The 26,448-nt window shown below is 36.1% G+C and overlaps 2 protein-coding genes across 4 annotated transcripts in view; one reads left to right on the top strand and one right to left on the bottom strand.

The window, feature by feature from the left end:
• The window catches only part of TXNRD3 (thioredoxin reductase 3), a 60,537-nt gene that overhangs the window by 20,963 nt on the left and 13,126 nt on the right, over positions 1-26,448 (bottom strand). For all 3 annotated transcript variants that reach the window (XM_033087691.1, XM_033087692.1, XM_033087693.1), the window contains exons 2-11: positions 24,876-24,936; positions 22,916-23,025; positions 21,083-21,187; positions 20,759-20,831; positions 19,211-19,330; positions 10,580-10,722; positions 9,027-9,142; positions 7,623-7,848; positions 6,323-6,415; positions 299-375 (exon numbers count right to left, since the gene is read on the bottom strand). In XM_033087691.1, the coding sequence (XP_032943582.1) occupies positions 299-375; positions 6,323-6,415; positions 7,623-7,848; positions 9,027-9,142; positions 10,580-10,722; positions 19,211-19,330; positions 20,759-20,831; positions 21,083-21,187; positions 22,916-23,025; positions 24,876-24,936 (1,124 nt within the window). The remainder of the gene's footprint in view (positions 1-298; positions 376-6,322; positions 6,416-7,622; positions 7,849-9,026; positions 9,143-10,579; positions 10,723-19,210; positions 19,331-20,758; positions 20,832-21,082; positions 21,188-22,915; positions 23,026-24,875; positions 24,937-26,448) is intronic.
• Positions 2,496-2,804, top strand: LOC117011913 (protein S100-A11-like). The gene has a single exon (XM_033087694.1). The coding sequence runs from the start codon at positions 2,496-2,498 to the stop codon at positions 2,802-2,804; it is 309 nt and encodes a 102-aa protein (XP_032943585.1).

Genomic DNA, 26,448 nt, shown 5'->3' with positions numbered 1-26,448 from the left:
TGTGTGTGGGGTCATGGAAGGTGGAGTATAGCATAAAGAAGATAGTCAGTGGTATTGTAACAGTTATATAAGATGTCAGAGGGGTAGTAGCTTGAGGAAGGGGGGTTATCACTTTGTGACGGGTATAAATGTCTAACTATTATGTTTCTTTGTAGACCTGAAACTAATAAAAAATGTAAAATAAATTTAAAGCATTACAAATTTGCATCTTAGCAATTAAATGAAAGTTTCTAAGAGGTGATCTTTAGAAATATTTTACTTTGTGCAACAATAGTGCAATAATCCCACATGTACATACTTCTCATTGATTTTGACACCGATCTTCTCCAAGCCTATTTTCCTTGTACAGGAGTCACGACCAATTGCTAACAAAACCTATATTTAGAGAGAGATCAAAAATACAAATCAACAGTATAAAGAATGAAAGCGGGAACATCTCTATAGATCCTTCAGACATTAAAAGGCTAGTAACTATTACAAATGCCCTATGCCAATAAATTTGATAGCTTAGATGAAATAGATCCCTTATTTTTTTGAGGTCAAAATGTGTTTTTTTAAATTGAGGTATAGTTGATATATAACATTATGTTAGTTTCAGGTGTGTAACATAATGAGTCGATCTTTGTATATATTGCAAAACGATCACCACAGTTAAGTCCAGTCGACATCTATCAACACACATAATTACATTTTTTTCCTTATGATGAGAACTTTTAAGATCTACTCTCTTAGCAACTTTCAAATATATAATACAGTATTGTTAACTATAGTCACCATGCTGTACATTACATTCCCAAAATAGACTCCTTGAAAGACACAATTTACCAAACTTACACACTAATCTGAATCACCCTATGTTGTGTGCTAAATCATGTCCCCCCCCCAAAATTCATATGTTGAAGTCTTAACCCCCAATACCTCAGAAAGTGACTGTATTTGGAGAAAGAACCTTTAAAGAGGTAATTAAGGTAAAATGAGGCCATTAGGGTAGACCCTGATCCAATGTGACTGGTGCCCTTATAGAAAGAGCAATTAAGACACACGTAACAGAGCCTGAGGAGTGATCATGGGAGGACACAGGGAGGAGGCGACCACCGCAATCCAATGAGGCCTCAGAGGAAACCAAATCTGCTGACACCCTGATTTCAGACTTCTAGCCTCCAGAACTGTGAGAAACGAAATTCCCTTTGCCTAAAGCACCCAGTCTGTAGTATTTGGTTATGGCAGCACTATTAGACTAATATCCTCTATACTCATCAAGGAAACTGAATTCACAGTTTATAAACTTCCCATAAATTAACTCCAGACCCAGATGACTTCACTGGTAAAGTCTACTGAACACGTCAGTAAGAAATAATACTGGTACACAAACTCTTCTAGAAAAAAAGGAGGGAACCTTCCCAAACTCCTTTTTATGAGGCCAGCATAAACATCTGACACCAAAATCAAACAAGGATATTTAAATAAAATTATAAGCCAATATCCTCATGAATATAGATGCAAAATCCTTAACAAAATCTTAGCAAATCAAATATAACAATATGTAAAAAGGATAATTGATCATGACCAAGTGAAGTTTGTCCCAAAAATACAAATTTGGTTTAACACGCAAAAATCAATCAATTTAATTCACCATATTAACAGAATAAAGGAGAAAACAATTTAATCATCCCAGATGTGAAAAAAGCATTTGACAAAACTTAACATTCTTTGAGGATTTTAATTAAATCCTCAATCTTCTCAGCACACTAAGAATAAAAGAAAACTTTCCCAACCTGATATAAGGCATTTGTAAAAAATCTTACGACCTAGCAATCATGAAAGACTGAATGCCTAAAATCACCCATAAGATTGCAACAAGATGAGGATGCACACTCACAATTTCTGTTCAGCACTATACTGGAGGTCGTGACCAGTGCAACAAAGCAAGAAAAAGAAATAAAAAGCATGCAGATTGGAAAGAAGAAACCAAACTGGTTTTATATGCAGACATAAATCCTAAGACTCTATAAGGTCAATATATAAAACTCATTTGTATTTTCATATAGTACCAACTAACCATTGAAAGTTAAAAACTTAAAAAATACCATTTACAATAGCTTAAAAAATATCAATATTCACGATAAATTCAGCAAAATATATGAAAGACCTCTAGAGCAAAATTATATATTGCTGAAAGAAACTAAAGAACACATAAACAAGAAACAATATAAGAAATTCATGTACTGGAAATATAAATATTATTAACGTGTTAGTTCTTCTAAACTGATCTGTACAATACAATCCCAATCAAAATCTTAGCAGGCTTTAAAAAAATAAAAATTGGCAAGCTATTTTAAAAACTTATATGGAAATGTAAAGGAACTAAACTTGGAGGACTTTACCTGGTCTACAATTTACTATAAGCTTCGATAATCAAAACAATGTGGAGTCACCAGGCAGAGCTCACCGCACCACTCCCAGCTCACACCCTCTGTGCCTCGCTCCACTCTTACATGGCTAAAATGTCCAGCCCTACAGAGACAGAGCAGTGCATCAAGTCTCTGATTGCTGTTTTCCAAAAGTATGCTGGAAAGGTCAGGAACAAGTGCAATCTCTCCAAGACTGAGTTCCTAACCTTCATGAATATAGAACTAGCTGCCTTCACAAAGAACCAGAAGGACCCTGGTGTCCTTGACTGTATGATGAAGAAACTGGACCTCAACTGTGAAGGGCAGCTAGATTTCCAAGAATTTCTTAATCTTATTGGTGACTTAGCAGTAGCTTGCCATGACTTCTTTACCCGTTCCCAGAAGTGTATCTGAGGAGGCCTCGGAGCTGGCCTCCAGACCACCCTTACGCTCGGCGCACCCACCACCTCATGCAGGCCACTCTCCTGCTGGTTGCAATAAAACATTCTTGTTTTTTAAAACACACACACACACACACACACACACACACACACACACACACAAAATGAAACAACGTGGTGCTGGTTAAAGGAGACAAATGGTCAATGGAGTAAAGAATGCAGAAACAGACTGACAGTTAAACTGTCAAATGATTCAACAAAGGCACCAAAGCAATTTAATGGAGAAAGGGAAGTGTTTTCAACAAATGGTACTGGATACCCATATGGAAGAAAAAGGACCTGAATTCCTACCTCACACCATAAACAAAAATTAATTCAAGATGGATTACAGACCCAAACATAAAACTATAAAGCTTCAAGAAGAAAATATAGGAGAATATCTTCACAATCTTTGAGTGAGCAAAGAATTCTTGGAGCACACAGAAAGCATTAACCATAAAATAAAAAATTGATAAACTGGACTTTATAAAAAATTTAAAACTATTATTCATCAAAAAATGCCATAAAAAATAATTAGGCACATCATAGGTAGGAAGAAAATGTTCACAATACATACATCCGAAAAAGGAATATACAGAACTCCTGCAATTCAAGAATAAAAGTTCAAATAACCCAACAAATAATAACACAAAGATTCAAACAGACAGTTCATAAGGGAAAATATATAAATGGCCAATAAACACATAAAAAATTGCTCAATATCATTAGTCATCAGAAAGATGCAAATGAAAACCCTAAGATATCACTACACATGTACTAGAATACTTAAAATGAAAAAGCCAGCCAACCCAAAATGTTAGTAAAGGTATAGAACAAGCAAAACTCTTATGCATGGCTGACAGAAATGTAAAATGACACAATCATTTAGAAGTTGTCTGGCAGTTTCTCAAAAAGTTAAACATAGGAATTATGTTAGGATCAAGCAGTTTCACTCTTAGGTATTTATTTACCCATGAGAAATGAAAATATATGGCCACAAAAGGCTTTTTATACTAGAAATCTTCATAGGAGTTTAAGTCACAATTAGCCTAAACTGAAAACATCCTAGGTGACCACCCACAGGAAAATGAATAAACTGTGGTATAATCATACAAGTACATATTCATACCATTCATACAATAAAAAAAACTACTGATACACACAACAACATAGATGAACCTTAAAAACATCATTCTGAATAAAAGAAGCCAGATATCAAGGAGTTCCTACTATACGGTTCCATTTCTTTGATGTCAAGAATAGGCAAAACTAGTCTATAATAATAAAATCAGAATAGCGTTGCTTAGGGTCAGGGAGTGGAAAGAAATATGAGAACTTTCTAAACTCACAGAAATGTTTTGTTACCTTCAAAGGAGTGTGGATTACAGAAACGTGTATTTGTCAAACTGATAGAACATCTAAGATCTGTGCATTTTACTACATATAAATTATACCTCATTACAAAAATAAATAATTTACAAATTTAGATATTGTGAACAACTTTATACCAATGTTTGACAACTTAGATGAAATAGACTAATTCCTAAAAAACGTAACTATTCAAAAGTAACGAAGAAAAAAATAGAAAGCCTTAAAATTCCTTCGACTATTAAAAAAAAAATGAATTAGTGGTCAAATATCTCTTTCTCTCTCTCGATAGATAGATAGATAGATAGATAGATAGATAGATAGAAAATTCTAGACCCAGATGGTTGCATCAGTAAATTCAATCAAACACACAAAGAACGCTTTCGTATTACTTTACATAAATGCTTTCAAAGAACATAAAAAGAAGGAACATACTCCAAAACTTCTTTCATGAGCTAGAATAACCTTGATACCAAAATCTGAAAAGTTTAGTATGTGAAAGGAAATTATAAGCCAATGAATATAATGCAAAAATTCTTAATAAACAAATTCAACAATATATAAAAAGGACCTTTACCAAGTTGGGTTTATACCAGCAATATAAAGTTGAATGAAGATTAGAAAATCAATGTAACTCAAGACATTAACAAATTAAAGAAAAAAAATCTTGATCAACAACAGGTACAAAAGCAACACTGTTATAACTGAACTCATCCACTCATGGTATTTTTTATTTTGTTTCGTTTGTTTTCTTTTGAGAATTTTTGTAAGAATTTATTTGAGCCAAACTGATAACAATTGCCGTGAAGCGAGATCTCAATTGCCCCGCTCATGATTCAAAATAAAAAAACAAAGAAAACCCAAATAACCAAAAAACCCTTAGCAAACAAGAAATAGAAAAGAATTTCTTTAACCTGATTAAAAATATCTACCAAAACCCTACAGATAACATTATTCTTTAAATAATGAAATACTGAATACTTTCCTTTCATATCAAGAACAAGACAAGAATGTCTGCTACGGCCATTTCTGGTTAATACTGTGAAGGAGGGCTTGCTACCAGGTTTCCCTGAAAATAAGACCTAGCCAGACAATCAGCTCTAATGAGTCTTTTGGAGCAAAAACAGAAATTTCCCAGAGGAAAATGGAGCAAAAATTTTACTATAATATAACACTGAGTATAATATAATAATATAATATAGTATAATATAATATAATACAATACAATACCAGGTCTTATATTAATTTTTGGTCCAAAAGATGCATTAGAGCTGATTGTCTGGCTAGGTCTTATTTTCGGGGAAACACGATAGTGCACTTATGCAAGAAAAAGAAATAACAAGGAAAACATTGGAAAAGAGGAAACAAACCTGTTGTTATTCACAAATAATATGAATGTGTACAAAGAAAATCCAAAATAATGTAAGGATAAATTATCAAGAAGAGTTTTTTTGGTTTTATTATGTATTTTTTGGCTTTGTTGACTTTATGCTGTTTCCTGTTGTAACTAAAATAAATAATCTCTATAAGAATATATATTAGGTTGGTGTAAAAGTAATTGTGGTTTTTGCAATTATTTTTAACCTTTCAAATCGCAATTACTTTTGCACCAACCTAATAAAACATAAATATACAATTAAAACTATAATTAAAACTATAAACTACAATTTATAAAAGAAATATTGGCATCCAAACATCATCAGTTTAAATTAGATTTGTTGCCATCCACAATAGTCCATGGACTATTCAGACTTTTTGGAGATTTTACATTGTTTATTTTTTCAAAGGGAAATTTTATTATAAAATAGATTTAATGTTGATTATAAAAATGTTCAAATTCAGAAATGTATATCTAATGCTCCTGAAGTAAGTACAGTCAGGTATATCTGCTTCCAGATTTTGTTCTATGCATACTTATACATACACCTATATTTGACCATAGTATTCTTTATGTACGACTATCAAATAGCAACAGACCAACTACCTTCTATATTTTTTATATTCTTACAAAGAATCAAAACAAAACAAAAAAGTGTTGAGCCTGGTATAATTTTCCCATAAGCTTCATCTGTGGTAATTTATGAGTGTGTTCAACCACTTACTGCTTATAAAATAAAAACTTACTGTGTTATATACTCCTTCCATAGTTTCTGGTCCTTCAGTGGATTTAGCCACCACTTTCAGCTTTCCAGGTAGACCTTTCTCCAACTGTTGAACCTAGTAAGGATAAATAATGTAATAATTTTATCAAAAGGGGACAGAAAATAAATGGGTCATAGGGTATACACGTGTGTGTGTGTGTGTGTGTGTGTGTGTAGTGTGTGTGTGTGTGTGTGTGTGTATACATGTGTGTATGTACTTAGGGTCTTGGACTAAGTAGACATAGAGAAAAAAGGACTGTCACAAGGTACATTTTGGAAGTAGAAATAAATTAATGGATTAGGTGGAGGCAACATAAAAGGAAGAATGAAGGGATGCTTTCTGGGTGTTGGCTTAATAAATTGTGTGGGCTATATATCATTTATTGAGTACTGAGATAGGCCAGAAAGATTAGCAGGGGAATATATTTAGATAGAAAATTAAGAGTTTCATTTTTGTCTTGTTAAATTTGAAATGCTTATGAGGAATTCAAGTGAAGACATCCAGTAAGCATCTGTACAAATGAATGTGGTGTTCAGGAGAGATGCCTGTGCAAGATATGTAAATTTGAGAGCTATTAGCATTGAGATAACAAAGTATGGACCTAAAGAAGACTGACCAGGTAAAAAGGGCAGTGAAGTGAAGAGGGACCAGGTACTCTTGATATTTACGTACATGTGGAACCATAAGCTGTGGGTCCAGAGAAGTTGAGAAAGGAGAGTGTTTCAAATGGAAAGAATGTTGCCAGAGGCCCAGTAAGGTAAGAACAGAGATGTGACCATTGACTTTGACAGCAGGGAGTTTGCTATAGATCTTGACAAGCAATTTCAAAGAAGTGGCAGGAATGGAAGCAGCTGAGAATCGTCGGAAGTGTGAAATGAGGTAAAAAATGAAGTAGTGTGAATGGAAGTTTTCTTGTAAAGGGGAAAAGAAACATGGGGACCCGCCCAGAAAGGCAGAGAGGGGAAGGAGGCTTATGTGTTTAAAGATCAGACACTAAATGGCATGAGAGAGGGAGGAAGACGATGACTATAGGCTGAAGGTGGGGTATCTCTTGAAAAGGTGACAAGAACAGTGAGAGAAGAAGGAACTGGGCTGAGAGGAACAAGGGCACCTCCTTATGAAAGGAAGAAAAGACAGGGACAAATGGGGGCCAGTTTTGTAGATTTGGGGTGGGAACACTATCTTTAAGGTTTCATGTTGAGTACAGACCAATTAAGGAGGGGTAAAATAAAAGGCTAAAGAGAGAGTAAAAACGGGAATTCCAAATGTCATTCAGACTCACCATCACTGGTATAAATTTTCTTAAGAACTTAATACCATGTTGTTCCATGTAGGAACCCACTTTCTCTGCCATTTCTTGATCAAATCCACGAAGAAGCACTGAACGCACCATAACTGTGACATCTAAGCCAATGCCAGCAAGAAATCCTGCACATTCCAGAGCCACATAAGATGCACCAACTACTAACGTTTTGCCAGGGCAATAAGGCAGAGAAAAAAGGTCATCACTGAAAAAGAAAAATACAAAAAAGAATATGTAGGCAATAAAAATGAAATGGGTTATTTAGGTTTCAATATATAATGGTCTTTTGTTGGCTAAATGGTATTTGGGGGCTTAAATGAAGAAACACTAAAAGAAACAGCCTTTTGGAGTTCGTAAAGTGTCTCCTATGGAGTAAGAAGTATACTTTAGATTTTTCAAAATCAAATTAATGGATCACAGCAAAGTTTAAAAAAAAAAACAGAACAGAAAATATTAGACTATGTTATATGTGATAAGAAGAAATACTGGTGTGTGTGTGTATGTGTGTGTGTGTGTGTGTTCACCTGAACAAAAGTGCTACGAAAATGTTTTTCTCTCTCTTTTTTTTAAAAATTTTATTGGGGAATATTGGGGAACAGTGTGTTTCTCCAGGGCCCATCATCTCCAAGTCACTGTCCTTAAACCTAGTTGTGGAGAGCACAGCTCAGCTCCACGTCCAGTCGCCGTTTTCAATCTTTAGTTGCAGGGGGTGCAGCCCACCATCCCATGTGGGAATTGAACCAGCAACCTTGTTGTTGAGAGCTCATGGTCTAACCAACTGAACCATCCGGCCACCCCTCCAGAATCTCAGTGGCAGCTCATTGTCTTCAATCTAGTTGTGGAGGGCGCAGCTCACTGGCTCACGTGGGAATCAAACTGGCAACATTGTTACTCAGAGCTCACGCTCTAACCAACTGAGCCATCCAGCTCCGCCCCGAAAATGTATTTCTTAATGTGCATCTGGTCAAAAAAGTTTGAGAGTCATGTTCTACATTATACATTGTCCTCTTTATGACCATCTAGGGAAGATTCCTATTAAATCTTAGTATAAGGAACAGCCATGATTCTCCAGATTACTATTATATAGACACTAAAACCTAAAGCTAATTGCATTCACTTCTTTGTTTTGGCCTCTAGGAAGCTTAGTGCTAAATTCCCATAGCAATTATCTAGAAACATGTAGCATATTTTTATGTATAAATTTGACCTTATTATTTACCTAACCTTATTTTCTCTTTGCTCCATTATGTTAACTACTGAGCTTCGTGCACTGTATATATCATTCATCAATTCAAATCTTTGTGAAATAAGACAGGGAATAAATAAATCGGAACACATAAAACATAATACAATTTACAGTTAAAATGGCCTATTTAATCTTACCTAGTAATACAGTATTCTTTGTCTCCTTGGATTCCTAAATACCGTGGCCTTTCACCTGTTGCTATGACAAATTTTGCAGCAGTATAACAAGTTTCCTGTCCTTTTCTATTGGTTGCCTTAAAAAAAAAAAGTAAATTTCATTTTTCAACAAATACCACAGAGTACCAGACACCATGGACAAACTAATTACTACCCTCTATGGAGCTTCCCATCAACAGGAACAATGTGCAAAAACAATAATGCAGTGTGACAAGCACAACCACAGAAAACAGAAGTCTTTACAAAATATTAACCAAAAGACCACACTGGGGGTTGAATAGGGGATTGGAAAGCCTCAAGAATGGCTTCAAAGGTGGTGACATTTCAAGTGGAGATGAGGAAAGTGAAAAGATTTGAGAGGAATGGAAACCTAAAGACAGAACAGTACATATAGAAATGCACACCGGCCTGAAAGCAGCTAGTGTACGGGAAACAGCAAGTGGCCAGAGTGACAGGAGAGGAGGGTAGATCTCAGAGGTAAAGTCACACAGATTAGCGCCAAATGTACAGACCCTTCTGTGCCATTCTAAAACTCCAAGCTATGGAGAATCAATAAAGGCTGGTCATTGTTTATTTTCCATTTTACAAGTAAATCATAAATACATTTGCATTTTAAAAATTCAAAAAGCAATAAAGGTATTTAAACAAGGGGGTAGTGTAAAAAGAGACCTGAAACAGACCAAAAGTGCTGACTGTGAAGGTGAAGTAGGAGGAACCTGAAGTTTCTCGAAAAGATCGGCTTATTCAATGGACTCTGCCAGGCACATGACAGCTTGAGGAATAAAACTGACTGACTTGTATTTCTACTATGTTTCATGTAGATGATGTAATTAAAATTAGCTCAGACATAGTCCAAAGGGGCAGCTTTAAATGGACCACCTCATACCTTTCTAGAGACAACAAATGATTACAAAATAACCTCAAATCCTGTCAAGGTCATCGCATACTGTGCTACGAAAGCAGAGTACAAAAATGAACTATGAAAAAGAAAAAAAAAATGAACTAGGTGTTGAGGATAGTATTTGACTGCCTTTCATAACTCCAATTTAAAACTTTTGTGTTCATCAAAATGGTCTCATTTTTCTTACATATTGACCTTATAATACACAAACTTACAAATATAAATTTATAAAATACACTAGTTCTGATACTACTTTTATTAATGTTCCTATGAGTAATATACTGGAATTCTAGGTAATTTTAAAAAAGAATTAACGGCTAAAATTTTGATCTCTTTACTATTTAAACTTTGAACTGTTTAAACATTTTCTCTTTCAAGATGGTAATGAAATCAGAAGGCAAATAACTTTAAAATAAAATTTCTTTAAAAGGCAATTTCTTTAATTTAGCCAGATGTATGCAGTCCACAGTGGTAGAAATACACGTGCATGCATGGCCGTACACAGAAAAGCACTAGCTATAGTCCTTAACATGTGACATGGAATTTTAGTTCAAGGCAAGTACAAACACTAGTAAGGAAAAGAAATGAACAATGTAAAATATTCAACTCGTACCTTTATTTTATGATGTTCGACAAATTCTCCATAGGAATTTACATAGGCCACAGCCTTCTCCCTCAAAGACACCCTGTAGCTCCAATTGAGAGAGCCGATGTGGTTCTGAATCGCTTCTGTCATGGTCTCCCAGTTGTGCTTCGCTGAAAATAAATAATCAGGGTGAGGGCATAAAGTCAATTTTACTATAAATGGTAAATTATATATAACCACACATGAGCCACATGATATACTGCTTTAAGAATCAAGAATTAGCAACTTAAATCTTTTTCATACCAGTTATGGTTTATATTACAAAATATGCAAAAAAGCATAATTCTGAAAAGAAGAAAACTGGGGAAAAAAAATCCATAGAGGAGAGAATGGGGAAAACTGGCCCTTCTATAGTTGTGCCCTCAAAGATATGAGGCAGGAAGATAATCTCTACTCGGGAGCACCCAATGACACTTTCACATCCTTTGAGGGCCTGTTGCACACGGCCTCCTGCATGTGAAGGGAAGCAGTTCTCAGGTCAGTGGGCACTGCACATTCACCTCCCCAGATGGGCCCAGGCCACTCCTATTTGGTTCATCTGGTGGTGGTTTTATGATAGTGAATATCCTACATTTCCTTACGATACATGTGGTTAGTGTTCACCGTTGCACACCATTTGTCATACAAAGTTTACCTACTTCCTGGTGAAGTTGGGGTGGGAGTTGATGGAATCTGATTTCTCATCATCCCTGTATCTTCTAGGTGGGATTTATTTCTGGGCATTCACCTCATCTGCTGATGCTTGTTCCCAGGGAGCCACTGTCACCATGCAGCACTGTTTATAAGACACAGAGGCCAGCCCAGAGCTCCTGTCAAACTGGATGAGATTCCTGAAGACAAACCCAACCGAGGGTTTGCCCCCTGGTCACATATGGAGACTTACCCCCATCTAGCACTCTCAGGAAAGGCCCCCGCCAACTGCAAATTGATGCAGCCACTATGGAAAACAATATAGAGGTTCCTCAAAAAATTACAAGTAGAACTACCTTATGACCTAGCAATCCCACTTCTGGGTATTTATCCGAAGAAATCCAAAACACTAATTCAAAAAGATATATGCACCCTTATGTTCTTTGCAGCATTATTTACAATAGCCAAGATATGGAAGCAACTTAAGTGTCCATTGGTAGATGATAAAGAAGACGTGGTACATATACAATAGAATATTACTCAGTCATAAAAAAGAAAGAAAGCTTATCATTTGCAACAACATGGATGGACCTAGAGGTTATTATGCTAAGTGAAATAAGACAGACAAAGGAAGACAAATACCATATGATTTCACTTATATGTGGGATTTAAAAAACAAAATAAATGAACAAACAAAACAGAAACAAACTCATAGATACAGAGAACAAAATGATATTTGCCAGATGGGTGGGAGGTTGGGGGGCTGGGTGAAAAAGATGAAGGGATTAAGAAGTACAAATTGGCAGTTACAAAATAGTCACAGGGATGTCAAGTACAGCATAGGGAATATAGTCAATAATATTATAATAATTATGTACGGTGCTGGGGGGTGAGAGACTGACTAGGGCATCACTTCCTAAGTTATATAAATGTCTAACCACTATGCTGTACACATGAAACTAATATAATATTGAATGTCAACTGTAATTGAAAATTTTTTTAAAGGAAAAAAAAAGGAAAGCCTCCACTACTCATCAGGAACGTAGGATATTAGAGTGTACGCAAGGGAAGAGGTCACAGTGCATAGAGAGGCTTGGCCAATACAAATAATGGCTCAGAAGTCACATCACCCTTTCTAGGATGCCAGTATATAACATGTCAACTAAGATTTTGCAATCCAGAGGGTCGTTTAGGTTACTACATTACCTGACCCTCACCCCATGATCCCAGGAGGTTACAACCCAATAGTGATGACCCTCTCCACAATAGAGCATACCCTCATATCCTAAGATACCTCTCATATCCTAAGATATCTCTGCCTTACTCCCCCAATAGTTGGAAAAGCTATCCTTCCAACCCTTAAAGAACCATTTGTCCCAAGGACCTTGTCAGTTAAACTCACACTTCACACACCTTTTGTTTTTGGTTCTTGTTGTAAAAGACATTCTATCTATACTAATGGTTCCCAAACATCAGGACCCCTTGGGAATCATGTCAAAATATACAGATCCTGGGACCCACCTTCAGGAGCAGGACCTCAGAATCTGTACAGTTAAAAAGCTCCCCCAGGAGATTTTGATATGGCAAGTCCATGGACTGGCATTTTGGAATCACTTGCTCTACAATTTATTAATCTGTTTAGTCCTACAACAGTATCACAATTCTAAATACTGATGGGAAAAGTCGCTCTCTATACTTTCTCAAAGATTGCACAGCTAGCCTCACACATGTTTCAATGTGAACTTTAGAATAATCTGTCAAGTTCTAAAAAGAAAAAAATTTATCGAGTTTTTTTTCCTGAACTTAACATAAAATTTACAAATTAATTTGGAAATAATGTCTTTACATTATATTGAGAAATCCCCTCCAAAGTCAGGGTATTTTTTTGTTACACTTTTATATTCTTTTCTTATACTGGGGGTGCCAAAAAAATGTATACAAGTAACCCCGTATAACACGGCACGCCTATAAGATGGTCTCGCTCTAACACAGTTCGAGAATTAGGGGAAACCCTTGTACAACACGGCATACTAGAACACGGTTTCATTCTAACACAGTTTGAGAATCTGAGAAATCCCCAAACAACACGGAGCATAATAAGAGCTTTTAAGAGCAAAAAATATCTCATTCAAAATTAGGGAAATCCCCAAACAACAAAGAACGTAACAAATGCTTAGTAGTGATGATGAATAAAACATTATTTAATATGCATTAACATGTTATACTTTTGGTGAAAATTGCTTTAATAAAGATATTTCTCTTAATTATAAAAATATAATACTATGTTTTTTAATTTTTGAAACCTAACTCCCTTTTTTGTACTAGTTCTTTGTTTCGTATAACATGGATTCACATAACATGGCATTTTTTAGGAACCTAACAACCGTGTTATACAGGGGTTACCTGTACACATTTTAAGAGACATTATCTATATACTACTTTTTGAAGTTGAATTGAATTATGGTAGCAATGTATAGTATGACGTTCGCTCAAAACATGGCGCTAATCAAATGAATGCTAGCATCACCATGCAGGAGGCAGAACAGTCAAAGAAAATGGCGGAAGCACGGTTGTCGTTTGAGAAGCGCAAGGCCATTTTGAAGTGTTCTTTGAAATTTGAGAATGTTGTGGAAGTACAATGACAATGGAGGCGTGAGCATGCAACAGAACCTCCAACACGCCTAACAACTGCATGCATTCGTGATAAGTTTGAGATGCATGGTACTATATGAAGAATTGGCATGCACAGCTATACAAGTAGACACTTGGGTCAACATTGCTCAAGCAGTAGTTCACCGTAATCAGAAGTGTCTAGACACTGATGGTAACCACTTTGAGCACCTCTTGTAATTGCAGAAGTCAAATGTGACTTGTCTTCATCTTTTGTTAGCAGTATAAATTGAGTATTACAATTTTAATACACTTTTTTCCTTTCTTAAAATGTGTGTAGTGATCAAGCATTTATAGCATCCATGAAGTGGTCTCCCTATAAGACATGTGCGCATCTGACACCCTACAGAATCTTTACAACATTATTGATTGTATTCTCCAAATTGTATTTCATACCCCGTGGCAATATCGTAGTTACCAATTTGTGCTTTCTAATCCCCTCCCCTTCTCCCTCATCTTCACCCCCCTCCCATCTAGCAACCATCAGGTTTTCCTCTATATCTCGGAGCCTATGAGACTATTTCTGATTACTTTGCTCATTTATTCAGTTCTTTAGATTCCACATATAAGTGAGATCATATGGTATTTGTCTTTCGCTGTCTGACTTATTTCATTTAGCATTATGTTCTCTAGCATCCATATTGCTGCAAATGGTAAAATTTCATTCTTCTTTATAGCTGAGTAACACTCCATTGTACAAATGTACTACAGTTTCTTAATGGACGGTGTAGATGCTTGACCACTGCACTGTACACCTGAAGCTAAAGCTGAATAACATTGTACGTCAACTATAATTTAATATATATATACAGTCACAGGATGTGGAATACAACATAGGGAATAGAGTCAAAGGAACTGTAATAGACATATATGATGTCAGAGGGGCAATCGATTGGGGGAGGGGGATTATCACTTTCTGAGGGGTGAAATGTCTATTACATTGTTTTGTACACCTGAAACTAATAATAAAAAAACCCAAAACACTACACTGTACACCTGAAACTAATATAAAATAATACTGAATGTTAATTATAATTAAAAAACATGTAGTCATGGGATGTAAAGTACAGCATAAAGAATATAGTAATAGGTGTGTACGGTGTCAGAGGGGTAATAGACTTAGTGTTATCACTTTGTGAGGTATATAATGTCTGTTGTTTTGTACACCTGAAATTAATTAAAAAATAGTTATGCCAAAAAAAATGCGTGTACATTTTTTTGGCACCCTCTGTATATTTCGTACATTCCTAGTTAAATTTATTTCAAGTTATTCTATCATTTTTGTTGTAATTTTCCAATTTATACTTAACATTATTGCTGATATGTGAGACAGCTATTTATTTTTGCACATTTATGAGCAATTTACTGATCTCTTATTAGTTCTAATATTTTTAGTTCAATCTCTTGCACATTCTAGCTATGTTGTATAAAATTCATACTATACATTTACAATATCTTTTTCTTCCTCCTTTTCAAATACACACACTTTCTCTTTCCTATTCTTCCTTGTGTGCATTGGCCAGAAACACCAAAACAATGTGGAGATTAGTAATGGAAGTGTACAGCTCTGTCTTATTCTTGACTTTAATGCAAATGCCTCAAGCTTTTTTCCATTAAATATCTGCTTCTGACTTTTCTTCATCATGTAAAGGAAGTACCCTTCTCTTTGCTTATTTTACTAACGATTTTATGTATTCCTACTATGATTTCCTAATGCTGATCATTTTTGCACCCCCAGAATGAACCCTCATTAAGTCACAATGCATTTTTTTAGTACACTGCTGGAGAGGATTTGCTAATGCTTTTTCTAGAATTTTGGCACCTCTATGAGCTATAGTTTTCTATTTTCACATTATTTTTCTGTATCATCATGTCAGCCTCAAAAAAAAAAAAATAAAAGTAATCCTCTCCATCTTTTTCTAAGTTCTATACAGTTTAAATTACAAAGTATCTGTTCCTTGAAGATCTGAGAATTTTTACTTGTAAATCTACGGTGTCTTGGGGAATGGATTCTTCTTGGACAATGTTTTCTCTGATAATTCAAGTCAATTCTGATCATTTATGTTTCCTTAGAAGATATTCCTTTTCATCGAGATATTTAAAATTCTTACCAATAATTTGCATGCTGAATTTGTTTTATCTCTTATCTGTAGTTGTATTTCTTTTTTCACACCTAATGTTGCATATTTGTACGAATTTTCTCTACTTACTTCCTTGACTGCACTTGCCACAGGATTACTTTATTTGTATTTTCAAATATACTCTTTTATCACTTCTATTTTGGGGAGGGTGTTAACTCATTAATTCCTAAATTTTGTTTTTGTTGTTATTTTTGCCTTGTAGTCTACCTATTTGATATTAACTGCCATTGCTTTGCTTTGCATTTCCCTGATATTTTTTCTTACCTATTAAAAAATTTCCAATCTATTTAAATATTCCTATATTTTTAACAATTATCTCTTTTGGTTTTCGGTGTGTGTCTTGTAAACAGCATTTGAAAGAATTTTCCTATTTACTCAACTTGAAAATCTGACCCATTCAGCTTTATTCTAATATGTAAAAGATTGCTCTTACGTGGGGCATCTTATTTTCTGTTGTTTTGTTTGTTCCAAATTGCAGTTTCATGTTGTTTTTTTGCACATTTTCCTCTTCCCTTTCTTTTACTTGGAAATTCTACATTCAATTTCTAATCTGGAGATTATGTATATATTTTTAATTTATTGTAATATATATTTCTCTATCAACAGTAAGAATGAAAGAATCTAGAACATCTCCCCGAACAAGATTTCAGCATGTTTTTACTTCTTTTCTCTTACCTCTCAGATTCTGTTGACCTCTCTTGGTCATTCATTGAACCTATGCCTAAAAATTTCTAAGCCCCAATTTCCATGTGATGACTAACTAGGTATTTCTTAGTATAGGACCTCAAAATTAACTTAGAAGTATTTTGTATACAGGGAACTTTGAGGAATCTAAAATTTTACCCACTCAAGGAAATTAGAAATTGTTTAGAAATATTAAGCACTTAAAAGAGTTCGAGAACATCAACTGGCCTCTCAGGGGAGGCAAAGTGGTGCGAGCAAACACCCTGCTTGCTGTTTCCTCCCTGAAATTGTGGAGCCGTAACAGTGTGAGGCAGTGGGCACAACCACGGGTGACAGGTCAAAAAGTCATCAGCTCGTGGGGGAAGCCTGCCTTCTGGTACCATCCACACACCACCCTGCCTGGCTGCCTATCTCCTTTGTCACAGGCCCAGTGTGCAGTTCCATTCTTTGCGACCTTTTGTCCCACCAAGGAGGCATTCAGTGTTTTCTCCCCACTTGGACTTTATTATTACAGAAACAGGGTATGAACGTTTTTAATTTTAAAAAGAGACTCCTTAACTAGCTAAACTACCAATCTAAAATGTGCATAATTCAAATTCTATTCCATTTAGCCTTTCTGTAGCATTTCATTCAAGTTTGTTCTCTTTGAAGACTCCCTAAGCTCTAAACCTTGCCCTTAAAAATCTAACCCCTCCTGGTTTCTGTGACACAACTCTCCTGGTTTTCCTCCTCTTCCTCACTCCCTTACATTAGGTATTAACATATCTCAGGATTCTGTCTGTTTTCTATTCTTTTCCATCCATATATTCTCCCCAGACCATCTCAGCAATTCCTAAGACTTCAACTATGACCTACAATGCTGTGACTATAAAACCAGGCCTTGCCCAGACCTCTCTCGAGTACAAATTATCCCCAGGTATCTATTCCACCAAAATGTTCCAAAAGGACCGTAAGTGGAATATCTGTGCAAGATGAAGAATTCTTAAAAGTGAAGACTACCCAGAAGTTAAAATGCTAAATGGAAAGACTTCCTTTTATCGATTGATACTATAGCTTGACCTACAGTTCTTCACTGAATTGACTGGGGAAATTTGTCCATAGGGAATATGTCCAGCTGTAACTCATTATGCTGCAAACTTGCCTGTGTTTTTTCTCTCAATGAAATGCACTACATTTTCACACAGTCCCTCTTTCTGTAGTCCTTCTCCTCCCTCACCCTCTGCCCTACCAATGACCGAGACGGCCTGGCAGAATCACCTCTAAGTATCAGAATCACCTATGAAACTTTCAACATGACATGTACAGATCTACTGGATCAAAACCTCCGGGGTAAAAGACAAGCTGTACTTTTTTTAAAACTCCACGTTATTTTAATAATACAAGATCACCATTCCACATCTAACCTGCCAATTCCATGCCTTAAATCCTCTAAGTCCATCTTGTACTCTCTCCAACTTCACAGTCTTTGTCCAGGCATCATGATTTCTCCTTTGGGTTATGCAACAGCACCCCACCTCACTTCTTCGTCTTTGGACTTGACCCCTCCCCTACCCACCTCCAGCCTTCTAAGTTCCTTGGTGCCATCAGAGGGATCCAGAATCCAAACTGTGGTTCATGCTCCTCTCCTGCTGAAACTCCTCAACAGCTCTTGTTACCTCTGGGGTAAATTTTAACTCCTCAAAATGTGATTTAAGAGCCTTCGTGACCTGCTTCTCTTTCTAATCTCATTACTCCCAACATCCCTCCCCCATTCTTTACTTCACCTGCTCACTATCCCCCAAATATTCTGTTTTCTCACATCTCCATAGTTTGGATCAGGCTGCTTCCTGTCGTAAATGTCCTACTTCAAGATGCAGCTCAAGGGTCACCTCCCCCTACCTCTGACCCTCAAGGCTCCATTAAGTGCCCTTCGAGTCAATGCTCAAAACAGCACCATGAACTATAATACACCATATGGCTTCTCTTCTCTTCTCTTTCAACAGATTGTGTGCTGCATAAGGACAGGGACTGTATTTTCCTCATATCTAAATCCACAGAGCCTAACCAGTAAGAGTTTATTGGATGAATTTGTTTTCCATTTTTCATTAACCAAAGACATACATATGTAACCAGTTGATAAAAAAGAAAATGTTATCACAATAATGGAAAAAATCCAAATAATGGCTCTTACAATTCTATTTTCCTTATACTTGAAATACGAAAATAGGAATTATTCTCTCTCACATTCTACTATGGGTTTGGAATGGCTACACAGCAACAATTCCCTTCTAGGCAGTAAGGCCCATGAGAGCAGGGCCAGGTTTAAATGATCACCGTTGAGTTCTCTGTGCCTGCCCGACACATAGGAAGTTTATAATCAGTGTTTATTAATAAAGTTCAAACTCAGCTACAGAAATATAAATATTATAGCAAGTCTTTTTCTAAGAAACTGGTTCTTTTCTTCCAATCTATATTTTTATATACCATTACCTACCTTGTTGATTATATTCCCAGCCAAATTTCCTTGAGTCACTTAATGCCTGCCCCAAAAGGGCAGCTTGATGCATCAGTTTCTTAGGAACACAGCCTACATTTACACATGTACCGCCAAGACCTGAGAAAGAAAACAGTTTTAATGTTTCATGTGTGTGTTTGTGTTTGTGGGGGGGTGGGTTTACACATGTGCAGAGTGAGTGTTATTAAAAACATGGAAATGACAAACTCTAATGATTGTAGGGTCAACCTCATACTTCATAATAACACACAAATGGTTAACCCAAACTTTTTAACCAAGGGTTCGTGAAAGAGGCCCAATGATAAACAAAAATATGAATTGCATTTCAACAGCTTTCTGGAGACAGAGTCCAAAACTTTCATTTGAGTCTGACCTACAAAGAGATCATAACTGTATCAGATTAATTAGACAGATAAAATATCAAGGGCCAGAACCCCAGCTTCCAGCTTTTACTCTTTGTAACTCTGACTCCTCTGAGTAGATAGTAGGTCCAATGCAAGGTAAATCAGCTTTACTAATGTTAAAGTCTTGGCTAAAATTTTTTGATAGTTTTGAATTTCTAAAAATAATTTTCATATTTTGTCAGGGTTCTGGAAGGAAACAGATGACACTCTCAAGCTGCATAACTAAGGAGATTTTATAGGGAAATGATTATTAGGGTATGGGCAAGAGAGCAAGGACGGATAGAGAAGTAGTAACAACTAGTAATAGTGGGCCCATCACCAACTCCACATGAAGGGGCAAGCACACTGAGTAGGCACCATAGCCCAAAGGGGGGTGGCAATGGTAGGGGCTGTGGAGCCATAGGGAGATGGAGCCAGCCTGCAGCAACCAGCAGGGTGGGAGTCAGGGAAATGAAGACACCCATCCCCATTCTCCTCCCTTCTGTTCTCTTCCCATTACCCCAACTGGCCAAGTCCAATCAGAAGCCAGAGCGCAAGGCTACCAATTCATCAGACTTCTGGGGCATAGAGCAAGGTAGAGGCAATGGAAGATGAATTTGAAGCATAAACAGAAAATATCCAGCACAAAACCTATGTGTTCTCTTTTATAGTGAAAAGAACATGGAAAGGTGAGTACTCTCATTTACAGCAAAGGTCACAGGGCTGGAAGCTCACTGACCTGGAATGATCACATACACACTAATTCGACTGGCCATCATCCAGCCATGAAAGTCCATTATGAAATCAATGCAAAAACAAAGAAAAATGTTATGGCAAACTTAAGTGAGCACGACACAGTATATACAGCAAATACGACTATGTGAAAATATTACAGCATGTGTACAAAAATTATTATGGCAGAAGTGTTGGAATACTAAGCTCATGGAATTTTTTTTGAAAAAATCTTAATCAGCACTTGTTAAATATAAAATCTTAGGCCAGTTACTTCACCTCACTGAAGTCTCAGTTTCCTCATCTATGAAACAGCCTAGTTATACCTCCAGAGATTGTTGTGAGGATTAAATGAGACTTAACAAAGCCAAAAACGTATGTGAAGAGCAGAGAACAAAGAAAAACAGCTTACCCCAGGATGTGCCCTGAGGTGATGGGACCACAAAGTCTAGCACCATAACTTTCTTTCCCAAAATGGCAGCTTCCTACAAAGAAAAAAGCCACAAATAAAGATCTTTTCATTTTCCTAATACTCCCCCAATTTTCCTTTTCCCTAAATAAAAAGGCTGTGCTTGTGTCATAACACAGTCTTTTCTCTTTATTCAACCAACTAATTACAATAAAAACTTAGATAGTAACATCAACATTGGTTTGTGTTTTTTTTAAAAAAAAATAGCAGAAGAACTTTTTATGGCAATCACCGGGGAAATTATCTTCGAGTTTGATTTTTTCATACCTGAGCACATGCAAGGCCACCAGAACCGCCACCAATGACAATGAGGTCATAATCATATGCTGACTCTTTCTGAAGAAGCTTCTGTAATAAACCACTCTGATGTGCCTATGGTTTAATGAAAGGAGAGAGTACGGTATGACTTGTTTTAAAACTGTTTCTTTGCCCCCCTGCATGGATTTCTTTTATAAATATCTTAGAAGAAACAATCTATAATTCATGAAAATCGGAATTGTAAATTTATCTCAATGGTATTTAAATAAGGTCCAACTAGCTAAACCATATGTTAAAGTACATGTTTGTTTGTTATTTCCTGATTGCTAGGCATGTGTCAAATGACCCAGAGGTTCTATCTATGTCAGACGAGGTCCTTTACCTTGGTCTAATCATTGAAATATTATAACCAAGTGCAATAAAATAGCCAAGTACCATTTGTCAAGGGCCTATGCATTTTGTTCACCTGTGCTAGGCTTCCTTCTGAAAACAACTGTTATGCATCACCAATAGGACATGCACTTCACATTTTGTCATGGGGTGTCTCATAAACTAACCTAAATTTTGCAGCTCACTGATAAATTTCCTATACAACACAAACATTTTGCTTTTTCTTTCAGCAATGACCATGAACCTGGTTCTATGCTACATTTTTTTGTTCACTTGGCCCTCATGAGCAGAAGTAGCTTAGATGAGGTTAGAGGTTCAGTATGTGATTTTGCAACCATTTTCCTTATGCAAAGTCAGTTGCTCAATCAAATTATGTTGGCTTTAGAAACGCGATGCTGGAACTAGCTCATCCTGGGAAGCACAACGGAAGTGCTATGAAACTACAGGAATCAAAAGATGTCATGTGGCCCCCTGACAGATGGGTGCCCATTAAGGCTCTCAGCACATTCTAAAAGGACACCTTTGGCCCCATTACTTTTAGATGCCCTTAGAGAACTCTGTCTCCTAAGCATCTGCCATCTAAGAAAACACCTTTCAGTCTTGAAATAGAGTGGATATCTCTGCATCTCCAGATTCATCCTCTGACATCATTTTCTAGGTTAAGGTTGGCAAGACCCACATTCCTGAAGGTGTTTGAGGACGACAATTAAGGTACTGACCACCATGTGAATTGAGTTATAACTTCGAGGAATAATAAAAGAGACTGTTCTAGATAACAATGCTGATCATAGATTAACGTAAAATGCAGATAATCTTTACCCCCAAGAAAAATATAATTCTTAATTAAAATTTCAAATATAAATATTTAATCAATCATTGACTACTACCATTTGCATACATCCATAAAAAATACAAGAGAGCAGAATTTTTAAAAAAGTAAATAACTAGTTATAAAATAAGGAACTTATTTAATAAACATCAATTGTTATCTATCACTATTTAACTGAATGACTCCTATTTATTTTTGCATTCTAAGAATCAGAAAAAATCATAGGTGATAAGCCTTTGCAAAGCTCCCTGGGTTAGCAGCCCTGTCAGGAATTCTACTTACCCTAGCCAGAAATGCTAGTGTTGACCTCATTTTATTAAACCTGAAAGAGGAACAGCCCTTGTTTCTCTCCCAATCAGGAGGAAGAGACCAAGGTCTGCAGGGTGGCCCACCTAGTTGTCTGGCAACCTCAAATAAAATCTTCTCTTTCTTAGTTTCTAACGTATCTAAAGAGCTAATTTCCATCAAAGTAATGAAGATTATCTGATAACTAATCTATATGCTTTTTCATTTTACAACTTCCAAAAGATGAATAGACTCCTAAAAACCACTTTACCCCTTTTAAATATTTTTAAGAACAAAATGAACAAACAGACTTAAAGAACACATAATATCATTATTACCTGGAAAGTTCGATCACATCCACCCATATGTACTTTATTCACAAAAACATTGGGTACAGTTATCTGATTAGTGATCTCTGACAGCACTTCTTGAACACTGGCCCCATCATCTAAGGAATAAAGATAAAAAGAATTAATGCCAACAATGATGGTTTTAAAAGTAAAAATTTGAACTATTTCACTAAATTTATGTCATATTTTATATCTTATAAACTCACAATGTATTCGTGAGTCATTTATAATTCAAATATCATTATATTCTTGGTAATGTCTAAATCAATTAAAAAAAACCCAAAATGCATAACATTATATGACATGAAACTATCAAATTTCAATAAGCCTGCAAACAGCAGACGAAAAATAACATTTTACAAGAATTAGTAACCAAAGTATACATTAATAATAAAATACTAAACAAATTCAAACCACTCATTTCTTTTTTTGGACAGCTATACTAGTCAAAAACTGTTTTGGTCAAAGAAATAATTAAGTCTCAGTAGATTAAACTATATAATGAAGGGACACCATATAAAAATATTGTGTGCCATATATTCAAAGCTTTACTGAGATATGAATGCATTGTTGTAAATTATATCATTTGTTTAAAAAAAAAGAAATGGTAGATAACATAAAAAATAAAATAAATAAAAAATTAAATATATAAAAACATTGAAAGTTTTCCAAACCTTTGTGAGTCAAACTGAAGTGTTACAACACTCAGATGCTCACATGTACAGATCCATAAAAGGGTCAGTGTGTTATATAACTTTATGAAATAATGACTCAAGAGGGGAAAACATCAAGGTTTTTAAAGGAAACCTTAGAGAATAAAGACCAATATATCGATTCCTTTTAAAATAAACGCTCCTAAATTAGATTGATATATGTCAATCACTATGTCAGACAAATAGATAAAAATCCTCTTTAAAGAGCAAATATCAAGATAATATCTGCATCAATATGAGTAACTCAGAAAATATTTTCTACAATTATATTTGAAAAATCTTTACAATCACAGATCAAAATTTATTCTCCATCCCTAAAAATAAAACCAGGCCATAACTACTTAAGACTGTTTGGTATATTCTTAAGAAAAGACTCAAAAATTCAAGAATATTTCATTTATTAAGGTGAATGGCTAAAAGGAGTTGGTGTAGTCCCATAAAAGCAGACATCAGTTTTTTTTCTGTTCACCACTCTGTATCCCACCCCTGCAAAACACATGCATGTGTAAAGTGTTCAATTAATATTAGATCAATAAATGCATGTTTGACAAGAATTCAAAAGTATAAAGCTAAAAGACAAATGCATTCTCCCTCATGAGTAATACAATCAGGAATGAGGAGCAGATTCTTTTCATTTATTACAGCTTAACCTACTTTGCTAGAAAGTTGCCAGACTCATCTGAAATGCCTGAAGTACTTCAAAGTTAGCAGTTTATAAATCTTCCTCCCACTCCCTCTCCCTCAAATACCAATCTCATATACGAACAATACATAAATAAAGAAATCTACACCAATATCATTGACTACATTCCCGACGCTGTACTTTTATCCATGTGACTATATACTTCTTTTTTCTTTTTAAATTAGTTCCAGGTGTACAAAACAATGTAATAATTAGACATTTACACCCCTCACAAATATGGGTATTAGACTTATTGGGGGGATCATCTCGTAAGTTATAAAAAAATGTCTAACCACTGTGCTGTGTATATGAAACTAATATAATATTGAATGTTAACTGTAATTGAAAAATTAAAAAAATTCAGTGTGGAAAAATAAAAACTGCACCAAATTATCTGTCATATAGAAGTTCATTTTCTGCATGGCTGAATATAGAGCAAAAACAGCTCATCTAATTCAAAGATACAAGAGTAAGTTGAACAAAACAAATGAAAAGAAGTCAATCTTGTTGACATTTATTGCGAACAACAGTATGTACTAACCATTCTACTTACCAACTTGATCAAGTTCCAAGATATTATATTCAACTCCCAAAGAAGAAAAGAGTTCTTTAACCTGTAACAAAAATTTACTTAAGTTTTACTCTCACAAAGATTCAACAGTTATGAAATATGGACAGAGTAATAAGGGATGTTCAAAATAAATGTTCTTCAGTAATATGAGCTCTGGCCTATGGGTACTTTTTCCTCTTCCTCTACACATCTTCCCAGAATGATCTCAGTCTATCTCTTCCCTTCTTTTACCATTTGAATCCTTGACTTTCAACTCTGTAACTTTTGCTCAAATCCGTTTCCTGAACTCAAGACAGACAATGATATTTCCTCACCTTGCATGCACAGACAAATAAACTGACAATTCACGCTGCCAGCAGTCACCAGTTGCCTGAACGAGAAACCCTAGAGCCTTGCTGCTCACGCAGGGGACAGAGGCCCAGCAGCACAGGCATCACCTGTGCAGAACCAGGCCCTGGATCAGAACCCGCATTTTGACACCTTTGCGAGCACTGATTAGGAGTCATTTTAATGACTTCCTCTCTTAAAACATCTTCCTACTCTGCACTAAATTTCCCATCAATCCAATTAATTACTAAGTTTTAACAATTCTCTATCTTGGACTAGTTCTCTACAGTTATTCTCTTAATTTGAGTCACCAACATCAATTACTGCAATTTCTCAGCAACATTCCAGTTCTCTCTGCATCCAGCTTTGTCCCCTCCAGTTTTCTAAACTGCAATCAAAGTAGTCTTTTAAAGCCCACTTTTCACCGTTACTTAAACCCTTCAATGCCCTCAGCCCTCAAGACAAAACCCAAAGGTTACAATTGCGGGACGTTGGCATGAGGAGCCTGGGAGACCTGCTCCTTGACAAAATACCCACAACTGGTGGAAATTATTTTAAAAACAACCCTGTGAAGTCTCTGGAAATTGTCCTGATCGCACACAGCAAACGAAGAAACATGTATTCAAGGAAACCGACTAGATGTCAATAAGAACAGGGAGAGAGAGTCCCAGGCACTTCAGCCACGACCTACACCCTCGCTCCCCTGCCCTAGGTCAGCTTGATGGAGACTCCACTTCAAGTGAGCAGCCAAGAAAATGAGGCTCCCTAGTCCCTGAAATCCGGTCACCAGAAGGGGCTGACCACCAGCATTTCTTGGTCTCCCAAAAGCTCTGAGGCTACGTTCCTGGTAAGTGTGGCCAACAACACAGGGGCTCCCTTCCTCTACCCAGCCTGCACTCGGAGATCAAAGGCTTTACCCGAGTCTGAAAATACTGGGGCACTGATCACCCGTGCCTCAGTCCACTTGTAGAGAGAGGTTCTAAGCCAGAAGAGGTAAGCCAAGAAGATCAGAGGCTAATGCCCCACCCAGTGCCCTGCTCACAAAGCAGAAATGTTACTCCAAGAAAATCAGGTCATTGACCCCACCCCCAGCTCTAGAGCAAGGTCTCAGAGATTTTACTGGGGAAAGTGGTGGCCATAGATCAGAGAGCTCCAAAATTCTACCCAAAGGAAATTTTTTAAATTAACTGTGGGGAAGTTCAAGTATAAAGGTGCTCTTGAAAACAAT

Source organism: Rhinolophus ferrumequinum, chromosome 19 (assembly GCF_004115265.2).
Source record: "Rhinolophus ferrumequinum isolate MPI-CBG mRhiFer1 chromosome 19, mRhiFer1_v1.p, whole genome shotgun sequence".
NCBI lineage: Eukaryota > Metazoa > Chordata > Mammalia > Chiroptera > Rhinolophidae > Rhinolophus > Rhinolophus ferrumequinum.
Note: the sequence above shows the minus strand (reverse complement) of the source record. Positions and strands in the feature narration are given on the sequence as shown.

Bases quoted from the DNA above. Each gene is read 5' to 3' on its own strand.
- LOC117011913 (XM_033087694.1), top strand. From the start codon at position 2,496: ATGGCTAAAATGTCCAGCCCTACAGAGACAGAGCAGTGCATCAAGTCT.